General features: G+C 44.3%; 2 protein-coding genes across 51 annotated transcripts in view; one reads left to right on the forward strand and one right to left on the reverse strand.

Annotated features, from left to right (window-relative positions):
- Nucleotides 1-3,342: 3,342 nt before the first annotated feature.
- LOC118936277 (perforin-1-like) lies at nucleotides 3,343-7,065 on the forward strand. Its single transcript, XM_036941384.2, has 5 exons — nucleotides 3,343-3,622; nucleotides 4,264-4,848; nucleotides 5,035-5,173; nucleotides 5,332-5,549; nucleotides 5,717-7,065. Exons 2-5 carry the CDS (start codon nucleotides 4,316-4,318, stop codon nucleotides 6,594-6,596), a joined length of 1,770 nt encoding a protein of 589 aa, XP_036797279.2. The 5' UTR covers nucleotides 3,343-3,622; nucleotides 4,264-4,315; the 3' UTR covers nucleotides 6,597-7,065.
- A 518-nt stretch (nucleotides 7,066-7,583) lies between these two features.
- The window catches only part of LOC110485206 (uncharacterized), a 38,035-nt gene continuing 26,447 nt past the window's right edge, over nucleotides 7,584-19,171 (reverse strand). For 23 of the 50 annotated variants that reach the window (XM_090196927.1, XM_090196918.1, XM_090196931.1 and 20 more), the window contains 14 exons: nucleotides 16,389-16,466; nucleotides 16,082-16,144; nucleotides 15,750-15,788; nucleotides 15,425-15,475; nucleotides 15,237-15,308; nucleotides 11,283-11,324; nucleotides 10,447-10,602; nucleotides 10,026-10,085; nucleotides 9,752-9,832; nucleotides 9,570-9,656; nucleotides 9,347-9,379; nucleotides 9,079-9,129; nucleotides 8,177-8,248; nucleotides 7,584-8,000 (listed from right to left, as the gene is read on the reverse strand). In XM_090196927.1, the coding sequence (XP_090053053.1) occupies nucleotides 7,996-8,000; nucleotides 8,177-8,248; nucleotides 9,079-9,129; nucleotides 9,347-9,379; nucleotides 9,570-9,656; nucleotides 9,752-9,832; nucleotides 10,026-10,085; nucleotides 10,447-10,602; nucleotides 11,283-11,324; nucleotides 15,237-15,308; nucleotides 15,425-15,475; nucleotides 15,750-15,788; nucleotides 16,082-16,144; nucleotides 16,389-16,466 (890 nt within the window). In that variant the 3' untranslated portion in view covers nucleotides 7,584-7,995. The remainder of the gene's footprint in view (nucleotides 8,001-8,176; nucleotides 8,249-9,078; nucleotides 9,130-9,346; nucleotides 9,380-9,569; nucleotides 9,657-9,751; nucleotides 9,833-10,025; nucleotides 10,086-10,446; nucleotides 10,603-11,282; nucleotides 11,325-15,236; nucleotides 15,309-15,424; nucleotides 15,476-15,749; nucleotides 15,789-16,081; nucleotides 16,145-16,388; nucleotides 16,467-19,171) is intronic. The other 27 variants (XM_090196957.1, XM_090196952.1, XM_090196953.1 and 24 more) reach the window with 9 other exon arrangements.

A 19,171-nucleotide genomic window follows, 5' to 3' on the forward strand; every position in this document is an offset into this window, starting at 1 on the left:
TTGACTGTATAGATTGTGATTCAATTAAAAAACAACTGTTTACCAAAAAGTAATAACTTAGTTACTAGGAGCATATGAATGTTTCTCTAAATATGAATCTAAAATATTGTTTCCACACTTTCTTTCTTTCTTTCTTTCTTTCTTTCTTTCTTTCTTTCTTTCTCTCTCTCTCTCTCTCTCTCTCTCTCTCTCTCTCTCTCTCAATTAAATTCAAGGGTATTTATTGGCATGGGAAACATATGTTTACATTGCCAAAGTAAGTGAAATGGATAAACAAAAAAAACACAAAAAAGTAAAATAAACAATAGAAAGTGAACAGTAAATATTACACTCACAAGTTCCAAAAGAATAAAGACATTTCAAATGTCATATTATGTCTATATACAGTGTTGAAACGATGTGCAAATCTAGTTAAAGTACAAAAGGGGACATAAATAAATATGGGTTGTATTTACAATAGTGTTTGTTCTTCACTGGTTGCCCTTTTCTTGCGGCAACAGGTCACAAATCTGCTGTGACACTCTGTGGTATTCCATCCAATAGATATGGGAGTTTATCAAAATTGGATTTGTTTTCAAATTCTTTGTGGGTCTGTGTAATCTGAGGGAAATATGTGTCTCTAATATGGTCATACATTTGGGAGGAGGTTAGGAAGTGCAGCTTAGTTTCCACCTCATTTTGTGGGCAGTGTGCACATAGCCTGTCTTTTCGTGAGAGCCAGGTCTGCCTACGGCGACCTTTCTCAATAGGAAGGCTATGCTCACTGAGTCTGTACATAGTCAAAGCTTTCCTTAAATTTGGGTCAGTCACAGTGGTCAGTTATTCTGCCACTGTGTACTCTCTGTTTAGGGCCAAATAGCGTTCTAGTTTGCTCTGTTTTTTTGTTAATTCTTTCCAATGTGCCAAGTAATTATCTTTTTGTTTTCTCATGATTTCGTTGGGTCTAATTGTGTTGCTGTCCTGGGGCTCTGTGGGGTCTGTTTGTGTTTGTGAACAGAGACCCAGAACCAGCTTGCTTAAGGGACTGTTTTCCAGGTTCATCTCTCTGTAGGTGATGGCTTTGTTATGGAAGGTTTGGGAATCGCTTCCTTTTAGTTGGTTGTAGAATTTAACGTCTCTTTTCTGGATTTGGATAATTAGTGGGTATCGGCTCTGCATGCATTATTTGGTGTTTTACGTTGTACACAGATTTTTGCACTCTTTCTTTTTCTCCCTCCCGCTCTTTCACTCCCTCTCTCTCTCTAGATGAGTGGATGAATGGAATCTCGCTCAAACATGGTTTAACTTCCTACACATTTGGAAATGAGCCTACATGGTAGGCTGCAGCATGCTGTGGTAGCCATGCTGGTTAAGTGTGCCTTGAATTTGAAATAAATCACTGACAGTGTCACCAGCAAAGCACCCCCACACCATTACACCTCCTCCTCCATGCTTCACGGTGGGAACCATACATGCGGAGATCATCCATTCACCTACTCTGCGTCTCACAAAGACACAGCAGTTGGAAGCAAAAATCTCAAACCTGGACTCAGACTAAAGGACAGATTTCCACTGGTCTAATGTCCATTACCTGTGTTTCTTGGTCCAAGCAAGTCTCTTCTTATTATTGGTGTCCTTTAGCAGTGGTTTCTTTGCAGCAATTCAACCATGAAGGCCTGATCCAAGCAGTCTACTGTGAAGAATTTATTTGGGCTGCAATTTCTGAGGCTGGTAACTCCAATGAACTTATCCTCTGCAGCAGAGGTGACTCTGGGTAGTCCTTTCCTGTGTTGGTCCTCATGAGAGCCAGCTTCATCATAGAGCTTGATGGTTTTGTGACAGCACTTGAAGAAACATTCAAAATTCCTGATATTTTCCGCATCGACTGACCTTCATGTCTTAAAGTTATGATGGACTGTCGTTTCGCATTGCTTATTTGAGCTGTTCTTGCCATACTATGGATTTGGTCTTTTACCAAATAAGGCTATCTTCTGTATACCACCCCTACCTTGTCACAACACAACTGATTGGCTCAAACGCCTTAAGAAGGAAAGAAATTCCACAAATTAACTTTTAACGAGGCACACCTGTTAATTGAAATGCGTTCCAGGTGACTACCTTATGAAGCTGGTTGAGAGAATACCAAGAGTGTGCAAAGCTGTCATCAAGGCAAAGGGTGGCTGGCTGCTTTGAAGAATCTCAAATATAAAATATATTTTGATTTGTTTAACACTTCTTTGGTTACTACATGATTCCATATATATTATTTCATAGTTTTGATGTCTTCACTATTATTCTACAATGTAGAAAATAGTAAAAATTAAGAAAACCCCTTCAATGAGTAGGTGTGTCCAAACTTTTGACTAGTACTGTATGCTTGAAGGGTGCTTTCTTTCTTTCTTTTTCGAACCTGAGCCCTAGGACCATGCCTCAGGACTACCTGGCCTGATGACTCCTTGCTGTCCCCAGTCCACCTGGCCGTGCTGCTGCTCCAGTTTCAACTGTTCTGCCTGCGGCTATGGAACCCTGACTTGTTCACTGGAAGTGCTACCTTGTCCCAGACCTGCTGTTTTCAACTCTAGAAACAGCAGGAGCGGTAGAGATACTCTGAATGATCGGCTATGAAAAGCCAACTGACATTTACCTCTGCAGTGCTGACCTGTTGCACCCTCTACAACCACTGTGATTATTATTGTTTGACTCTGCTGGTCATCTATGAACATTTGAACATCTTGGCCATGCTCTGTTATAATCTCCACCCGGCACAGCCAGAAGGGACTGGCCCTCCCTCATAGCCTGGTTCCTCTCTAGGTTTCTTCCTAGGTTCCGGCCTTTCTTGGGAGTTTTTCCTAGCCACGGCGCTTCTACACCTGCATTGCTTGCTGTTTGGGATTTTAGGCTGGGTTTCTGTACAGCACTTTGTGACTGATGAAAGAAGGGCTTTATAAAGACATTTGATTGATTGAATGATTGATTGCTGTCTTGTTTTCTGTCTTGTTGTGTGTTATGTGTTTGTTGTTATTAGTGTAATGGTGTAATGTCATATTGAAAATGTAAAAACTTTATTAGACATAATTAAAACCATTCTTCCTTCAGTTATCTATGGCCAGCTCATATTGCTCTGCCTCTTTTACTGTAACAAACTGATTATATTTGGTCATTTCAGAACATACATGTAGATTGTTATATTGAATTAGCTGTTCTATAATTGAGAAGGTAAATTCCTTCTTATATCACATTACCAAGGGTTTCCAAGACCTAGTAGGCTATCATTATCTTCTCAACAGTTTCATTTTATCAACCCACACCACCACTTCAGAGAAATTACAAAGTAAATGGTCTGTCAGATGAAGGCATTTAACTGAAAGACCACTGTCATATTTTTCCACTGAGCAGCACACCAGACCACCACCCCAACCCCTCCTCCGCTCAATTCTCGCTATCTGAAACCACAGAATGTTCTATTCTGTGGCAGACACTCTTTTGCGTCGTCTATACTGAGACCAACATCCCCTCAACCTTCCATTTGCTCGTCCCGTTTGAGTACGATCACACCTTTTCCTATATCAAAAAGGAACTTAATTACGGTACATTATTGCCCCAGCCTCTCACATCCATCACATAGTGGACAGACTGGTCAAAGGTGAGTTTTAATGCTGTATATTTAGTTTTGCTTTGCACCAATTTTATAGAAAGGAAACATACACAAGTAGATATGTGAATATGGACAAAAAATATTATTTTTGAGTACACATTCTAATAATTGGATTTGACTTTGATAGTAGGCTGCGGTAACACATTTACTACCACAATAGATAACAAAAGAAAGAGAAATTGAACAAAATATGCACCAAAAAAACTGTACAGTCATTAAGAGAGTGGCCTTTGAAATAAATAAATAACAAGTGGGATGAAATAGAACAAGATTGAGATTATGCAAGTGTTATGCTTATACCCTATTATGTATTTCATAGTTGAGGGTCAAGATTCATTTCCATTGAGGATTCAATTCAGGGAATGAATATGATGACGGAAGTAGAATTCAACAATAACCATTATGGTAATTGGGAATATTTTTGTAGAAGTTCCATGTAGACCAGCACCAAGTTTTCATATGTTTGTGTAAAATATGGTAAACATTGTTAGCTTATGATCTAGCCTATAGGTTACGTTTGCATGCTGACTTGTAATAAGTTATGTATGTTATATCTTGGTTATCAATAATTGTTTTACTTCGTTATAATAATTGACCTTTAATTCACAAATAACTTTTCTTTTCTTCAGCATGAAACAGTGACTTGTAGCTGCCCGTCGCAAACATCTCACCTCATCCAGAATGTCCTTATTGATAGTGTGCCTCTGGGCAGGGCTTATGTTGTCCATTCCTCGTCCCAGTTGCCAATCATGCACCATCGGCTCAGCCAATGAGTGCAAAGAGGCAGAATTTGCTCCTGGAACCAACCTAGCAGGGGAAGGCTTTGACATCACCAAAATGAAACGCAAAGGAGCCTTTGTCATTGACATGAACGTGTGGAAACGCAAAGACAAGACCTGCACCCTCTGTAAGAATCCCTATCTGGAAGGGAAACAACAGAGGCTTCCTTTGGCAGTGGTGGATTGGAGACCAAACCACCAGTGTAGTATGAAAGTGTCCAGTAAACTCCATCGCTCCAGCGAGTCTCTCGTCAGCTCCAGTGGCTCTTCTGTGGAGAATAACTGGCAGGTCAATCTAGAGTTAGAGAAGGGATCAAAAAGTGGGAAGATTATGCTCGCTGGAACCAACTCCAAATTGGCTGAGTACTCCATGGAGAAAACCAAGAGTGACAAGTTCAGTTTCACAAGCCACAGTGTGTCCTGCGGGTATTACAGGTAAACATCAGGTGGCCCACACAGCATGAGCTCATTTTACCCATGTGTCTCTGTGAAACCTCATCTCAGTTTCCTTCGGGGATTGTAAATACAAGTGTGTTTTTGCATGTTCATTTCATTTTATGAGGGCTTGTCTGTATCCATACAACATTAACCCCCCTCTCTCTTTTCTCTCTCCACAAATAGCTATCGAGTATCTGGCCAGCCCAAGTTACACAAAGAATTCAAGACAGCAGTGAAGAATCTCCCCAAAATATATCAACAAGAAAACAAACAACGTTATTACAAGCTTATTGATAACTTTGGCACGCATTACATTACCAAGGTGAGGGAGAGAGATGGTCAACATCAATGTGGGAAATCATCAAGGCAATAGGCACACAAACTACATATCAAAATTAGGGATGTTTGCCCCTAGATGTGCAGTTTACTGGCATCTCTCTGGGAAATTACATTACTTTCTACCTCTCATCCTGTGTGTAGGTGAGCCTGGGTGGAACGGTGCAGTCTGTGACCAGTATCAAGCAGTGCCAGGCCAGCCTGCAGGGTCTCAGTGCGGAGGAGGTGAAGATGTGTCTGGATGTGGAGGCGTCTGCCAGTGTGGGTGACAGCAACAGCTTGAAGACTGAGTTCAAGCACTGCCAGGAGGATAAGTCTAAGACAGAGAGCAAGGCCAGCTTCTCCAGTGTCTTCAATGATAGGTGGGGAATTATAGTCTGCTGCTCTTTCACATATAGATTCTCCCTCACACAATTTCTTTAGTTCTGTCTCTCTCTCTCTTCACACTTCCCTAATCAATACATACTCTCCCTTGCTGAAATGTGTACTGCCCCTCACAAAAACCTTTTCCCCCTCTGACACCCTACAGGTTCACAGAGGTGAAAGGTGGCCACACCACAGAACCAGAGCTCCTCTTCTCTGCTGATAAATATCCCGCCTCCTACAAGGAATGGCTGAACTCCCTACCACACTATCCGGACATCGTCTCCTATTCGCTGGAATCTCTCCATGAGTTGCTGCCCACCACCAACCCAGCTCGGAAGCACCTGCGCAAGGCCATCAGCGACTACATCCTGGAGAAGGCCTTGTGGAAGAACTGTTCTGAACCCTGTCAAACTGGCATCAAAAGTGACCACAGAGACTCCTGCGTCTGCAGCTGCCACAACAACCCCGGGGTGAGCGCCGACTGCTGCCCCACCCGCAAGGGCCTGGCGCGGGTGGTCATCACTGTTCAGAGAGGGGCCAACCTGTGGGGAGACCACACCACTGCCACTGACGGCTATGTGAAGGTGGCTTTCGCAGGCCAGATAATCGGACGCACTAAAGTTATCTACAACAACAACAACCCCAGCTGGGCAATGAGCTATGACCTGGGAACCGTGGATCTGTCAACCAGTAAGAAGCTGAGATTTGAGGTGTGGGACGAGGACGACAAGTGGAATGACGACCTGTTAGGAGAATGTGAGAAGGAGCTGACAGCCGGGGTGAAGGAGGATCTCTGCAACCTCCAGCATGGCCAAATGTTCTACAAGTGGGAGGCGGTGTGTGCCCCCAGTCTAGGTGGCTCCGCCTGTATGGACTATGTGCCCTCCCCTATGAATCCCCACCTGGAGAAGGTTTATGTGTCTCGCCACTCCCGTCTCATTCCAAAGGACATGCTGGTGAGTATGGGAGTCTTGTTGGACGGACCCAATCTCCATGGCAACAAGAGCCTCAGTACAGGGAACAGGGAGTCTGGTCGATTTTAGAGGTATGCATGGTGATCTATGTCAAAACCCCACATCTTTTTTCAGGTAGATTTCTCCAACCTAAAATAATAAAATAAATGTTTTGTTAAAATGTGGTTTGTTTTCTATACTGTATCTTTGAACTCCCGAGTGGTGCAGAGGTCTTAGGCACTGCATCTCTGTGCAAGAAGCGTCACTACAGTCCCTGGTTCAAATCACATCTGGCCATTATTGGGAGTCCCATAGGGCGGTGAACAATTGGCCCAGCATTGTCTGGGTTTGGCCGGGGTAGGCCGTCGTGGTAAATAAGAATTTGTTCTTAACTCACTTGCCTAGTTAAATAAAGGTTACATTTAAATAAAACAATTGGGAGTATTAGTTGCTTGTTTTGTACTTGTTTGTGTTAATTTACAAGGTAGCTTGCATTCAGTTTCAGATTGTTGAATGATTGGGTTACTTTATGCATAATAAAATGCTTATAGCACACACAGGGAGATCTTGTTTATGTCTCAAATGCAAAGTTCTCTGAAGTTAACAATCAGGCAATATGTACATGTTGATGCAAGATGAGCACGTGCATAGCTGTCATTTCTTTTTCTGTCAGGTGTTGTATTGTTACGTTATGTTGCATTTGGTTTCGTTTACTGTATGTGAGATATCAGTTGTTTGAAGGCACAGTTGCATTACTTGAGAGAGGAAGGGCTATGGTTTCCTGTGCACGGATGAAGTTCAGGTGACGCCATGCAAAAGACGAATGAAACAAACTGCCGTGTTGAGATAACGACAAAACGATTTCCGTTGTGGAACATGATAAAGGTCTTTGGGGATACATTGTCAGTAATAGCAATACAGTAACATAAGAAGTACTATGTCATGAACAAAAACCACTGGCATACTGCGGTATTAAGGAATCGTTTTTCCATACACATTACATCTTCTGTATGTACTGTCCATCACAATGTCCCAGAGAATATCCCCCTTTATAATGACCTCAGAAGAACTCAGGTGTCAGGTTTTGGGAACAGGTCTTTGAATTTTATTTTATTTGGTGTTGATTTAAACTCATAGAGCTTCAGTCTTAAAACTCAACCCCCACATCACATATACAGTACATTTACAATACTGGTGCCAAGGTTAAAAGAATGAGGAGACTGACAGACATTATGTGGTTGCTTTCTGCCCTTTAGTGTGAAATGGATATGAACACAAACACACTGGCAACACAATCTCCAAAACCAGTAGAGGAAGAGAGGGGACAGACACACAACAATAGAAAAGACAAGAACCATAAACAAAAAACACAAATACAAAACAAAAATGGAATAGCTAAATGTAACAACAGACCAAACAACAAACATCACCATGAACACATGACGGAACGGAACAAATATTCACTTCAAGAAGGCCTCAGCTGATTGACTTAACCTGGACAGAGAAGGAGAGAGAGAGATAAGAAATGTTGTTAAGTGAAGCAGCTGGTTAAAGAGGACAATAAAACAAGGTAGATCATGAAGCTCTGATCTAAATGACTAGTAAGGTGACTTCATGTGCTCAGTCACAGAGACAAGCATAAATGAGTAACAAACACTCATCCCACCCACCTTTGTACCCTCCATTTCCAAAGAATCCAGTCAGTCCACCACCACCATATTTGCTTTCCTTCCCTCCTGCTCCTGAAGGAGACACACAGTCAGAGGTTTAGGTTTTGTTAGTTCAGCAGACAACAAAACAACCAAACGACAAAACAAACAAAAATGCAACGGTGTTAATGGACATCCCTGGTTAGATGTAGGAACCAGTGGAGGCTGGTGAGGGGAGGATGGTTTACAGTAATGGCTGGAATGGAGTCAATGAAATGGAATGCAACACATTTCATTCCATTCCATCCACTCCATTCCAATCAATAATCTCCCTCTCTATACGATAATTACTATAACAGCTGGAATGTATCTACTCCATTCCATCTACTCCATTCCAATCAATAATCTCCCTCTCTATACTATAATTACTATAATGATCTACTCCATTCTAATCAATAATCTCCCTCTCTATACTATAATTACTATAATGATCTACTCCATTCTAATCAATAATCTCCCTCTCTATACAATAATTACTATAACAGCTGGAATGTATCTACTCCATTCCATCTACTCCATTCCAATCAATAATCTCCCTCTCTATACTATAATTACTATAATGATCTACTCCATTCTAATCAATAATCTCCCTCTCTATACTATAATTACTATAATGATCTACTCCATTCCAATCAATAATCTCCCTCTCTATACTATAATTACTATAATGATCCACTCCATTCTAACCAATAATCTCCCTCTCTATACAATAATTACTATAACAGCTGGAATGGATCTACTCCATTCCAGCCATTACTATGAGCCGTTCTCCCCTCACCAGCCTCCACTGATAGGAACTAATATGGTTATTCTGACAGAAGAGAGCAGGACTTTCAGTCAGGGAATGTGACTTTATAACTCACCGTTACTGTAGGGGGCACTCTGACCTGCACCCAGCTGTCCTTGACCATAGCCTAAGCAGTGACAAGATGAGTCGTAACAATATTTACCACAAACAGGACACACAGACACAAGGGACATTTACAAGACACGCACAGAACACTCACAACAGACTAACACTGAAAAATGTGTGCTCTTCCTCACCCACATGCATTCACACCTTAAGCAGTTACCACACACATCATTTCCTGAGGCAAGCAGTGTAGGGGATGTGGTTGTGAGTTTAATCACCTGCTGGCTGTGCTCCAAAGCCCCCTCCGTTTCCTGAAACGACAAGAGACAAGTACCCACATGTAAATAGGAGGAACAACAAACACATTCAGAAAAACTACAGAAAACACACATCATATATAGCACATGAGCAGATGGACGTGCGGACACACAAACACATACGTATAGCGACAGACGACACATTTTGGACAAACGGACATGTACTGTACATAAAGACATGTACCATTTTTGCAAGGTGGTTTCCCACCACCAGTCGCAGGTCCATAAGGCTGTGCACCCTGTTGTGCACCCTGTGGCAATCCACCGTTGCCTTTAGAGAGATAGTCAGAGACAGCAGAAGCAAGACAGGTTTAGAGAGAAATTACCACACAAACAAGCACATTGTACACACACTACCAGTCTCACCATATTTGCCAGAGGATTTGCCTCCATCACCACCACCAAGGCCCAGTTGCTGAGCACCATAAGGGAAGCTTCCATCACCTGCTGGGAGAGTTTATTACAACAAGTGTATTTAATTGTGTCTAATACTGTTACAACAAGACCTCACATAAACATTCACAACCACACACACAAACAGTTTTTATTCTTCCTCACACATCCACACTGTATAAGCAGGGTCACAAGTCACAGCAAGTAATTGTAATACAAAAGATTCCTTGGGTCACAATGCTCTTACCATCCAGTCCAGCAGTATTGACTGGGGCTCCATTGTAAGGAAGCTGACTGACTCCTCCCCCTGTGGAACACCACAAGGGTCGCTTATAGAGTCTCATCATCTCTCCTCCCACCCCACAGACCACATCAATGCATGGAAAACATATGACTCAATTATGGCATCAACTGTATGCAAATGTGTAAAATGACAATGATTACTGGCTTTCCTGTGACAGTGACCTTTGAGTCCCTCTGTTGCTGCTTCAGTGTTCATCACTGACTTGCTTTTTTTCTTTGTCTAATCCTTCTCTTCATCTCTCTACTTTTCACCCTTTCTCTACCTCTTTATTTTTCCTGACCACTGTTTTTTCAGTCTTTTTTCTGCCTCTATTTTCTCTTGTTCTTCCTTTGTTCACCCTCCCCTCTCTTTAGAGTGTATTTACCCAGGCCAGTATCATGCCCCAGTCCCATAGGCTGAGCAACCCCGTAGGGCTCTGGGCCGTACCCGCCCAACTTCCCACCATCAGGCCACAGCCCAGCAGGTACCACAGGCTGGCCCCCATAAGGCAGAGCACCACCAGGACCAGAGCCAGCACCCCCTACAGACACACACAGGGTACTGCATGAAGGAGGAGGCATGCGAGTTAAACAAACATGGATTACACAGAGCTGATCAGAGTGAGCATAGAGAGTGTGTCAGATGAGAAGTGAAACACAGAATGTGTGTATGATTGTGTGAAGGTAATCATCAAATGGAGAGACTTCAATTTGTTTCGCTATGTGTCCTTTAGAATGAAGATATATGTAGATGTCATCATCCCGATGATGTCATGAATGATGTGCTGAACATGCATATTTTGATGAGCTGGCATTCCCCCAACAGATGTTTTTCAAACATAACTGTCTGGTTAAAGGGGTCATCCATATGGTGCACATTTATGGATTATCACATGATTATGGATTATCACAGGATTATGGATTATCACAGGATTATGGATTATTACATGATTATGGATGAATTGATCAGGTATGTTTCAGATGGTCATTCCCAATGGTAATTCGGAGTGTTTAGAGTAAGTGATTAGGTATTACACCGTGACATGTCCAGGGAGCGTTTTGGAGTGTGATGTTATTAGTGACATAAATTATGGTGAAAGTTATTCTCCTTCCATGTGTACATCCTGCTTGTTGATGCCCTCTATCTTTTCAAGACAGGACATCTTAGGGAAAACATCCACTTCTTGACCCCTCTTCTTCCATCTCAGGGTGACTTCCTCACCATATTTCTCCTGTCCCTGTGGATATCCTCTTGCGCCAAGACCTAGAATAGCAGAGGCATAAAACAAACAATGAACCCCTGGGCGGTTAACTCTGTGGTTAGATAGAGGTCCCCTAAAGTGATGAAGACAACTAGGAGATATTGACAAGACATGGTTGGCAGAACATTGGCATGGTCCAGAGTTATTTCCAAATGGGAGACATTTGCTACACCGAGCGTCCACACTGTTACATTACACCTAGCATCCACACTGTTACATTACACCTAGCATCCACACTGTTACATTACACCTAGCGTCCACACTGTTACATTACACCTAGCATCCACACTGTTACATTACACCTAGCATCCACACTGTTACCTTACACCTAGCATCCACACTGTTACATTACACCTAGCATCCACACTGTTACATTACACCTAGCGTACACACTGTTACATTACACCTGGCGTCCACACTGTTACATTACACCTAGCATCCACACTGTTACATTACACCTGGCATCCACACTGTTACATTACACCTAGCATCCACACTGTTACCTTACACCTAGCATCCACACTGTTACATTACACCTAGCGTCCACACTGTTACATTACACCTAGCGTCCACACTGTTACATTACACCTAGCATCCACACTGTTACATTACACCTGGCATCCACACTGTTACATTACACCTAGCATCCACACTGTTACCTTACACCTAGCATCCACACTGTTACATTACACCAAGCGTCCACACTGTTACATTACACCTAGCGTCCACACTGTTACATTACACCTAGCGTCCACACTGTTACATTACACCTAGCATCCACACTGTTACATTACACCTAGCGTCCACACTGTTACATTACACCTAGCATCCACACTGTTACATTACACCTAGCATCCACACTGTTACATTACACCTAGCATCCACACTGTTACATTACACCTAGCATCCACACTGTTACATTACACCTAGCATCCACACTGTTACATTACACCTAGCATCCACACTGTTACATTACACCTAGCGTCCACACTGTTACATTACACCTAGCATCCACACTGTTACATTACACCTAGCGTCCACACTGTTACATTACACCTAGCATCCACACTGTTACATTACACCTAGCATCCACACTGTTGCATTACACCTAGTGTCCACAATGTTACATTACACTTGGCATCCACACTGCTACATTACACCTGGCATCCACACTGTTACATTACACCTGGTGTCCACACTGTTACATTACACCTAGCGTCCACACTGTTACATTACACCTAGCATCCACACTGTTACATTACACCTAGCATCCACACTGTTACATTACACCTAGCGTACACACTGTTACATTACACCTGGCGTCCACACTGTTACATTACACCTAGCATCCACACTGTTACATTACACCTAGCATCCACACTGTTACATTACACCTAGCATCCACACTGTTACATTACACCTAGCATCCACACTGTTACATTACACCTAGCATCCACACGGTTACATTACACCTGGCATCCACACTGTTACCTTACACCTAGCATCCACACTGTTACATTACACCTAGCATCCACACTGTTACCTTACACCTAGCATCCACACTGTTACCTTACACCTAGCATCCACACTGTTACATTACACCTAGCATCCACACTGTTACATTACACCTAGCATCCACACTGTTACATTACACCTAGCATCCACACTGTTACATTACACCTAGCATCCACACTGTTACATTACACCTAGCATCCACACTGTTACATTACACCTAGCATCCACACTGTTACATTACACCTAGCATCCACACTGTTACATTACACCTAGCATCCACACTGTTACCTTACACCTAGCATCCACACTGTTACATTACACCTAGCATCCACACTGTTACATTACACCTAGCATCCACACGGTTACATTACACCTAGCGTCCACACTGTTACATGACACACGACATGTTATATGATTATAACATCTTACCTCTCACAATGCAGACTTTGAACAATTGTTATTTGTTTTGAGTAGGCCTAAGTATGATCCTAAATTAGGATGTTATAACTACTTATGAGTTGTTATGACAGCTTATGCAAGTTTTATAATGCACTATAATGCCTTATTTGTATATATACCTCATAGAAAGTGTTACTGACCTTCCTCATCTTACTGAGAGCGAGTCAAGTTCCCATAGAGTAGAGTAGTTACCATATTGAGTTATTATTTATGCTGCTGGTGATTCCCTGATCCACCTCTACGCAGACGACACCATGCTATACATCTGGCCCTTCTTTGGACACCGTGCTAACAAACCTCCAGATGAGCTTCAATGCCAGACAACTCTCCTTCCGTGGCCTCCAACTGCTCTTAAATGCAAGCAAAACTAAATGCATGCTCTTCAACCGATCGCTGCCCGCACCTGCTCGCCCGTCTAGCATCACTACTCTGGACGGTTCTGATTTAGAATATGTGGACAACTACAAATACCTAGGTGTTTGGTTAGACTGTAAACTCTCCTTCCAGACTCACATTAAGCATCTCCAATCCAAAATTAAATTGTAAAAATTAGAATCGTCTTCCTATTTCGCAACAAGGCATCCTTCACTCATGCTGCCAAACATACCCTCGTAAAACCAACTATACTACCAATCCTTGACTTCAGCGAAGTCATTTACAAAATAGCCTCCAACACTCTACTCAGCAAACTGGATGTAGTCTATCTGTTTTGTCACCAAAGACCCATATACTACCCACAACTGCGACCTGTATGCTCTCATCGTTGGCTGGCCCTCGCTTCATATTGGTCGCCAAACCCACTGGCTCCAGGTCATCTATAAGTCTTTGCTTACTGGCGCCTTATCTCAGCTCACTGGTCACCATAGCAGCACCCACCCATAGCATGCGCTCCAGCAGGTATATTTCACTGGTCACCCTGAAAGCCAAATCCTATTTGGCCGCCTTTCCTTCCAGTTCTCTGCTGCTATGAATGAATTGCAAAAATCACTGAAGCTGGAGACTTATATCTCCCTCACTAACTTTAAGCATCAGCTGCAGCTTACCGATCATTGCACCTGTACATAACCCATCTGTAAATAGCCCATCCTCATCCCCATAGTGTTATTTTTTATTTTGCTCCTTTGCACCCCAGTATCTCTACTTGCACATTCATCTTCAGCACATCTACAGTGTTTAATTGCTAAATTGTAATTATTTTCGCCACTATGGACTATTTATTGCCTGACCTGCCTAATCTTACTACATTTGCACACACTGTATATAGACTTTTCTATTGTGTTATCTTTTATTTTATTTTTTTAATTTGACCCCTTTTTCTCCCCAATTTCGTGGTATCCAATTGTTGTAGTAGCTACTATCTTGTCTCATCGCTACAACTCCCGCACGGACTCGGGAGAGACGAAGGTTGAAAGTCATGCGTCCTCCGATACACAACCCAATCAGCCGCACTGCTTCTTAACACAACGCGCATCCAACCCGGAAGCCAGCCGCACCAATGTGTCGGAGGCTACACCGTGCACCTGGCAACCTTGGTTAGCGCGCACTGCGCCCGGCCCGCCACAGGAGTCGCTGGTGCGCGATGAGACAAGGACATCCCTACCGACCAAGCCCTCCCTAACCCGGTGCGTCGCCCCACGGACCTCCCGGTCGCGGACGGTTACGACAGAGAATGGGCGCGAACCCAGGGACTCTGATGGCACAGCTGGCGCTGCAGTACAGCACCCTTAACCACTGCGCCACCCGGGAGGCCCCTATTGTGTTATTGACTGTACGTTTGTTTATCCCATGTGTAACTCTGTGTTGTTTGTGTCGCACTGCTTTGCTTTATCTTGGCCAGCTCACAGTTGTAAATGAGAACTTGTTCTCAACTGGCCACCTGGTTATATAAAGGTGAAATAAAATTAAAAAGAATGAGTTGTTACTGGTTTATGAATGGTTACCTCCTGCTCCCTTCCCTGCCTTGCCTCCCAGCCCAGCAGCACCATCCGCTAACACTGTTGGGTACCCAATCCCTGAAACATAATTATAATCATCAATCAATTATAATTATGTCTGTATGTGAGCGGGTCAGTTAGTTGGTCAGCCACCCACAGATGTTAGTTGGTTGGCTATAGATGATGAGACCTACCGGGTCCATAACCATTGCCTCCAGTACTAGCACCGTAGCCATTGCCATAGCCTGTGGAGAAGAGGGGGCATGTTAAAAACCTTGACAAGAAAGCAGACGTTTAGTCTCAAACAAAGTTCCCAAACAACACTGCATGCAGCTTTCCAGCTCCTCTAGCTTTAGCATGGGCTTGTTAAATGTTGTGGCAGAAGTTTTCCCCAACAGTACTTCCTGTACAGGGGATAGAAAGGTTAACAGATAAGGACAGGTGCATGTCATGTACAGACAGACAGACAGACAGACAGACAGACAGACAGACAGACAGACAGAGACACATGCCGAATACCTGCAGGCACTGCATTGGCCCCACCAGCTGGGCCTCCACCTGCATGAGAACAAAAGAAGTCGAGGTCACATTCAGACCCTGAGGATCTGTCTTCTTTCATTTAAGATCTCTTCTCAGTGACAACTTTGGTGCAGTTGTCTTCCGTCTCTAGAGAGGCAGCTATGTTTCACACTGCTACTGTAATCCTCAGTCATTCCCAACATATCAATTGAATGTCGTATTTCATCGTCAATGCTCTATACTCCAGTTTACAGTGTCCTCAAACTGCAGTTATATTTTAAGGAATTTGACCTTAATAAAGGAATTTGACAAGGGGAAGCATGCTGACTCACCATTCCCATAGCCGTTGCCCGCTCCAGCCCCGGGGTATGCTCCTCCCATTTGATCACCATAACCTGTGATGACAACCAAAAAACATTAGAGCACAGCACATCATTCTTAGAGAGAGTACTGTGGGATATTTCATAAAGAGAAAAGAGGAGATTGGCACCTGAGATCAAAAATCGAGTAAAGAAGATGGCAAATGGAAATGAGAGAGAAAATGAAAGGAGGGAGAGATAATAAGAGATTAAGAGAACCAGAGAAAGATAGACAATTAGAACTAGAGAGTGCAAAAATGTGATAATTAATAGGCCTTACCTGCTGATTTGCCTGCTCCACCCTGGGGGTATCCCCCTGCTCCCCCCTGGGGATATCCTCCCTGTCCCAGATTAGCACCTGAGAGAGAGAGAGAGAGAGAGAGAGAGAGAGAGAGAGAGAGAGAGAGAGAGAGCAAGAGTGAGGAAGAGGGAAAATGAGAGTGAAAGAGAAAAAATAGAATAGAAAGAGAGAGAGAGTGAGAAGAAAGAAAGAGAGAAATAAAGAGAAATGTCATGTACTGTCATGTTGTGTCTTGTCTCTGTCCTTTCCCTTCACCCTGTCTCCCTCTGCTGGTCGTTGTTAGGTTTCCTTTTCTCCCCCGCTTTCCCCCAGCTGTTCCTTGTCTCCTCTGACTACCCATTCACCCCGTTTCCCACCTGTTCCCTTTTTCCCTCTGATTAGGTCCCTATATCTCTCTCTGTTTCTGTTCCTGTCCTTGTCGGATTCTTGTTTGTTGTGTTTCATGCCTGAGCCAGACTATCGTCATGTTTGCTGTAACCTTGTCCTGTCCTGTCGGAATCTGCCGGTCTATCTGAGCCTACCTATGTTTGGTTATTAAAGAAGCTCTGTTTAAGTTAGTTCGCTTTTGGGTCCTCATTCACTCACCATAACAGAAGAATCCGACCAAGAATGGACCCAGCGACTTCGGATCCTCTCCACTCAGCCGTCGGGATCCAGGGAGCGATGCTAGGCAGACACGAGCAGGAAGTGTCTGCTGCTCGACATGCTGTTGAGACCCTGGCCACCCAAGTCTCCAACCTCACAGAACAGGTTCACCATCTCCGCCTCGATCCACCGGCCACTTCCAGGGCTTTCGAATCTCCGGAGCCCAGAATCAATAACCCGCCGTGTTACTCTGGGGAGCCCACTGAATGCCGCTCGTTCCTCACCCAGTGTGATATTGTGTTTTCTCTCCAGCCCAACACTTACTCCAGGAGCACTGCTCGTGTCGCCTACGTCATATCTCTCCTTATTGGACGGGCTCGTGAGTGGGGCACGGCAATCTGGGAGGCAAGGGCTGAGTGTACTAACCAGTATCAGGACTTTAAGGAGGAGATGATACGGGTTTTTGATCGATCTGTTTTTGGGGAGGAGGCTTCCAGGGCCCTGTCTTCCCTATGTCAAGGCAATCGATCCATAACAGACCTTCGTAACGCTTACCATCTCGTGCGCATCAGGGAGGGGGACGAGTGGAAGACGGCGTTTAACACTCCGTTAGGGCACTTTGAATACCGGGTTCTTCCTTTCGGCCTCGCTAACGCTCCAGCTGTCTTTCAGGCATTAGTCAATGATGTCCTGAGAGACATGCTGAACATCTTTGTTTTCGTTTACCTTGACGATATCCTGATTTTTTCACCGTCACTCCAGATTCATGTTCAGCACGTTCGACGTGTCCTCCAGCGCCTTTTAGAGAATTGTCTTTTTGTGAAGGCTGAGAAGTGCACTTTTCATGCCTCCTCCGTCACATTTCTCGGTTCTGTTATTTCCGCTGAAGGCATTAAGATGGATCCCGCTAAGGTCCAAGCTGTCATTGATTGGCCCGTCCCTAAGTCACGCGTCGAGCTGCAGCGCTTTCTCGGCTTCGCGAACTTCTATCGTCGTTTCATCCGTAATTTCGGTCAGGTGGCAGCTCCTCTCACAGCCCTTACTTCTGTCAAGACGTGCTTTAAGTGGTCCGTTTCCGCCCAGGGAGCTTTTGATCTCCTCAAGAATCGTTTTACATCCGCTCCTATCCTTGTTACACCTGACGTCTCTAGACAGTTCGTTGTCGAGGTTGACGCGTCAGAGGTGGGCGTGGGAGCCATCCTTTCTCAGCGCTCCCTCTCTGACGACAAGGTCCACCCATGCGCGTATTTTTCTCATCGCCTGTCGCCGTCGGAACGTAACTATGATGTGGGTAACCGCGAACTGCTCGCCATCCGGTTAGCCCTAGGCGAATGGCGACAGTGGTTGGAGGGGGCGACCGTTCCTTTTGTCGTTTGGACTGACCATAGGAACCTTGAGTACATCCGTTCTGCCAAACGACTTAATGCGCGTCAGGCGCGTTGGGCGCTGTTTTTCGCTCGTTTCGAGTTTGTGATTTCTTATCGTCCGGGCTCTAAGAACACCAAGCCTGATGCTTTGTCTCGTCTCTTCAGTTCTTCAGTAGCCTCCACTGACCCCGAGGGGATTCTCCCTGAGGGGCGTGTTGTCGGGTTGACTGTCTGGGGAATTGAGAGGCAGGTAAAACAAGCGCTCACTCACACTCCGTCGCCGCGCGCTTGTCCTAGGAACCTTCTTTTCGTTCCCGTTCCTACTCGTCTGGCCGTTCTTCAGTGGGCTCACTCTGCCAAGTTAGCCGGCCACCCTGGCGTTCGGGGTACGCTTGCTTCCATTCGCCAGCGTTTTTGGTGGCCCACCCGGGAGCATGACACGCGTCGTTTCGTGGCTGCTTGTTCGGTCTGCGCGCAGACTAAGTCCGGTAACTCTCCTCCTGCCGGCCGTCTCAGGCCGCTTCCTATTCCCTCTCGACCGTGGTCTCACATCGCCTTAGATTTTGTCACCGGACTGCCTTCGTCAGCGGGGAAGACTGTTATTCTTACGGTTGTCGATAGGTTCTCTAAGGCGGCTCATTTCATTCCCCTTGCTAAGCTTCCTTCTGCTAAAGAGACGGCACAAATCATCATCGAGAATGTTTTCAGAATTCATGGCCTTCCGTCAGACGTCGTTTCGGACAGAGGTCCGCAATTCACGTCTCAATTTTGGAGGGAGTTTTGCCGTTTGATTGGGGCTTCCGTCAGTCT

This window comes from Oncorhynchus mykiss, chromosome 13 (assembly GCF_057628025.1).
Source record: "Oncorhynchus mykiss isolate SJ-2025 chromosome 13, ASM5762802v1, whole genome shotgun sequence".
Classification (NCBI taxonomy): Eukaryota; Metazoa; Chordata; class Actinopteri; order Salmoniformes; family Salmonidae; genus Oncorhynchus; species Oncorhynchus mykiss.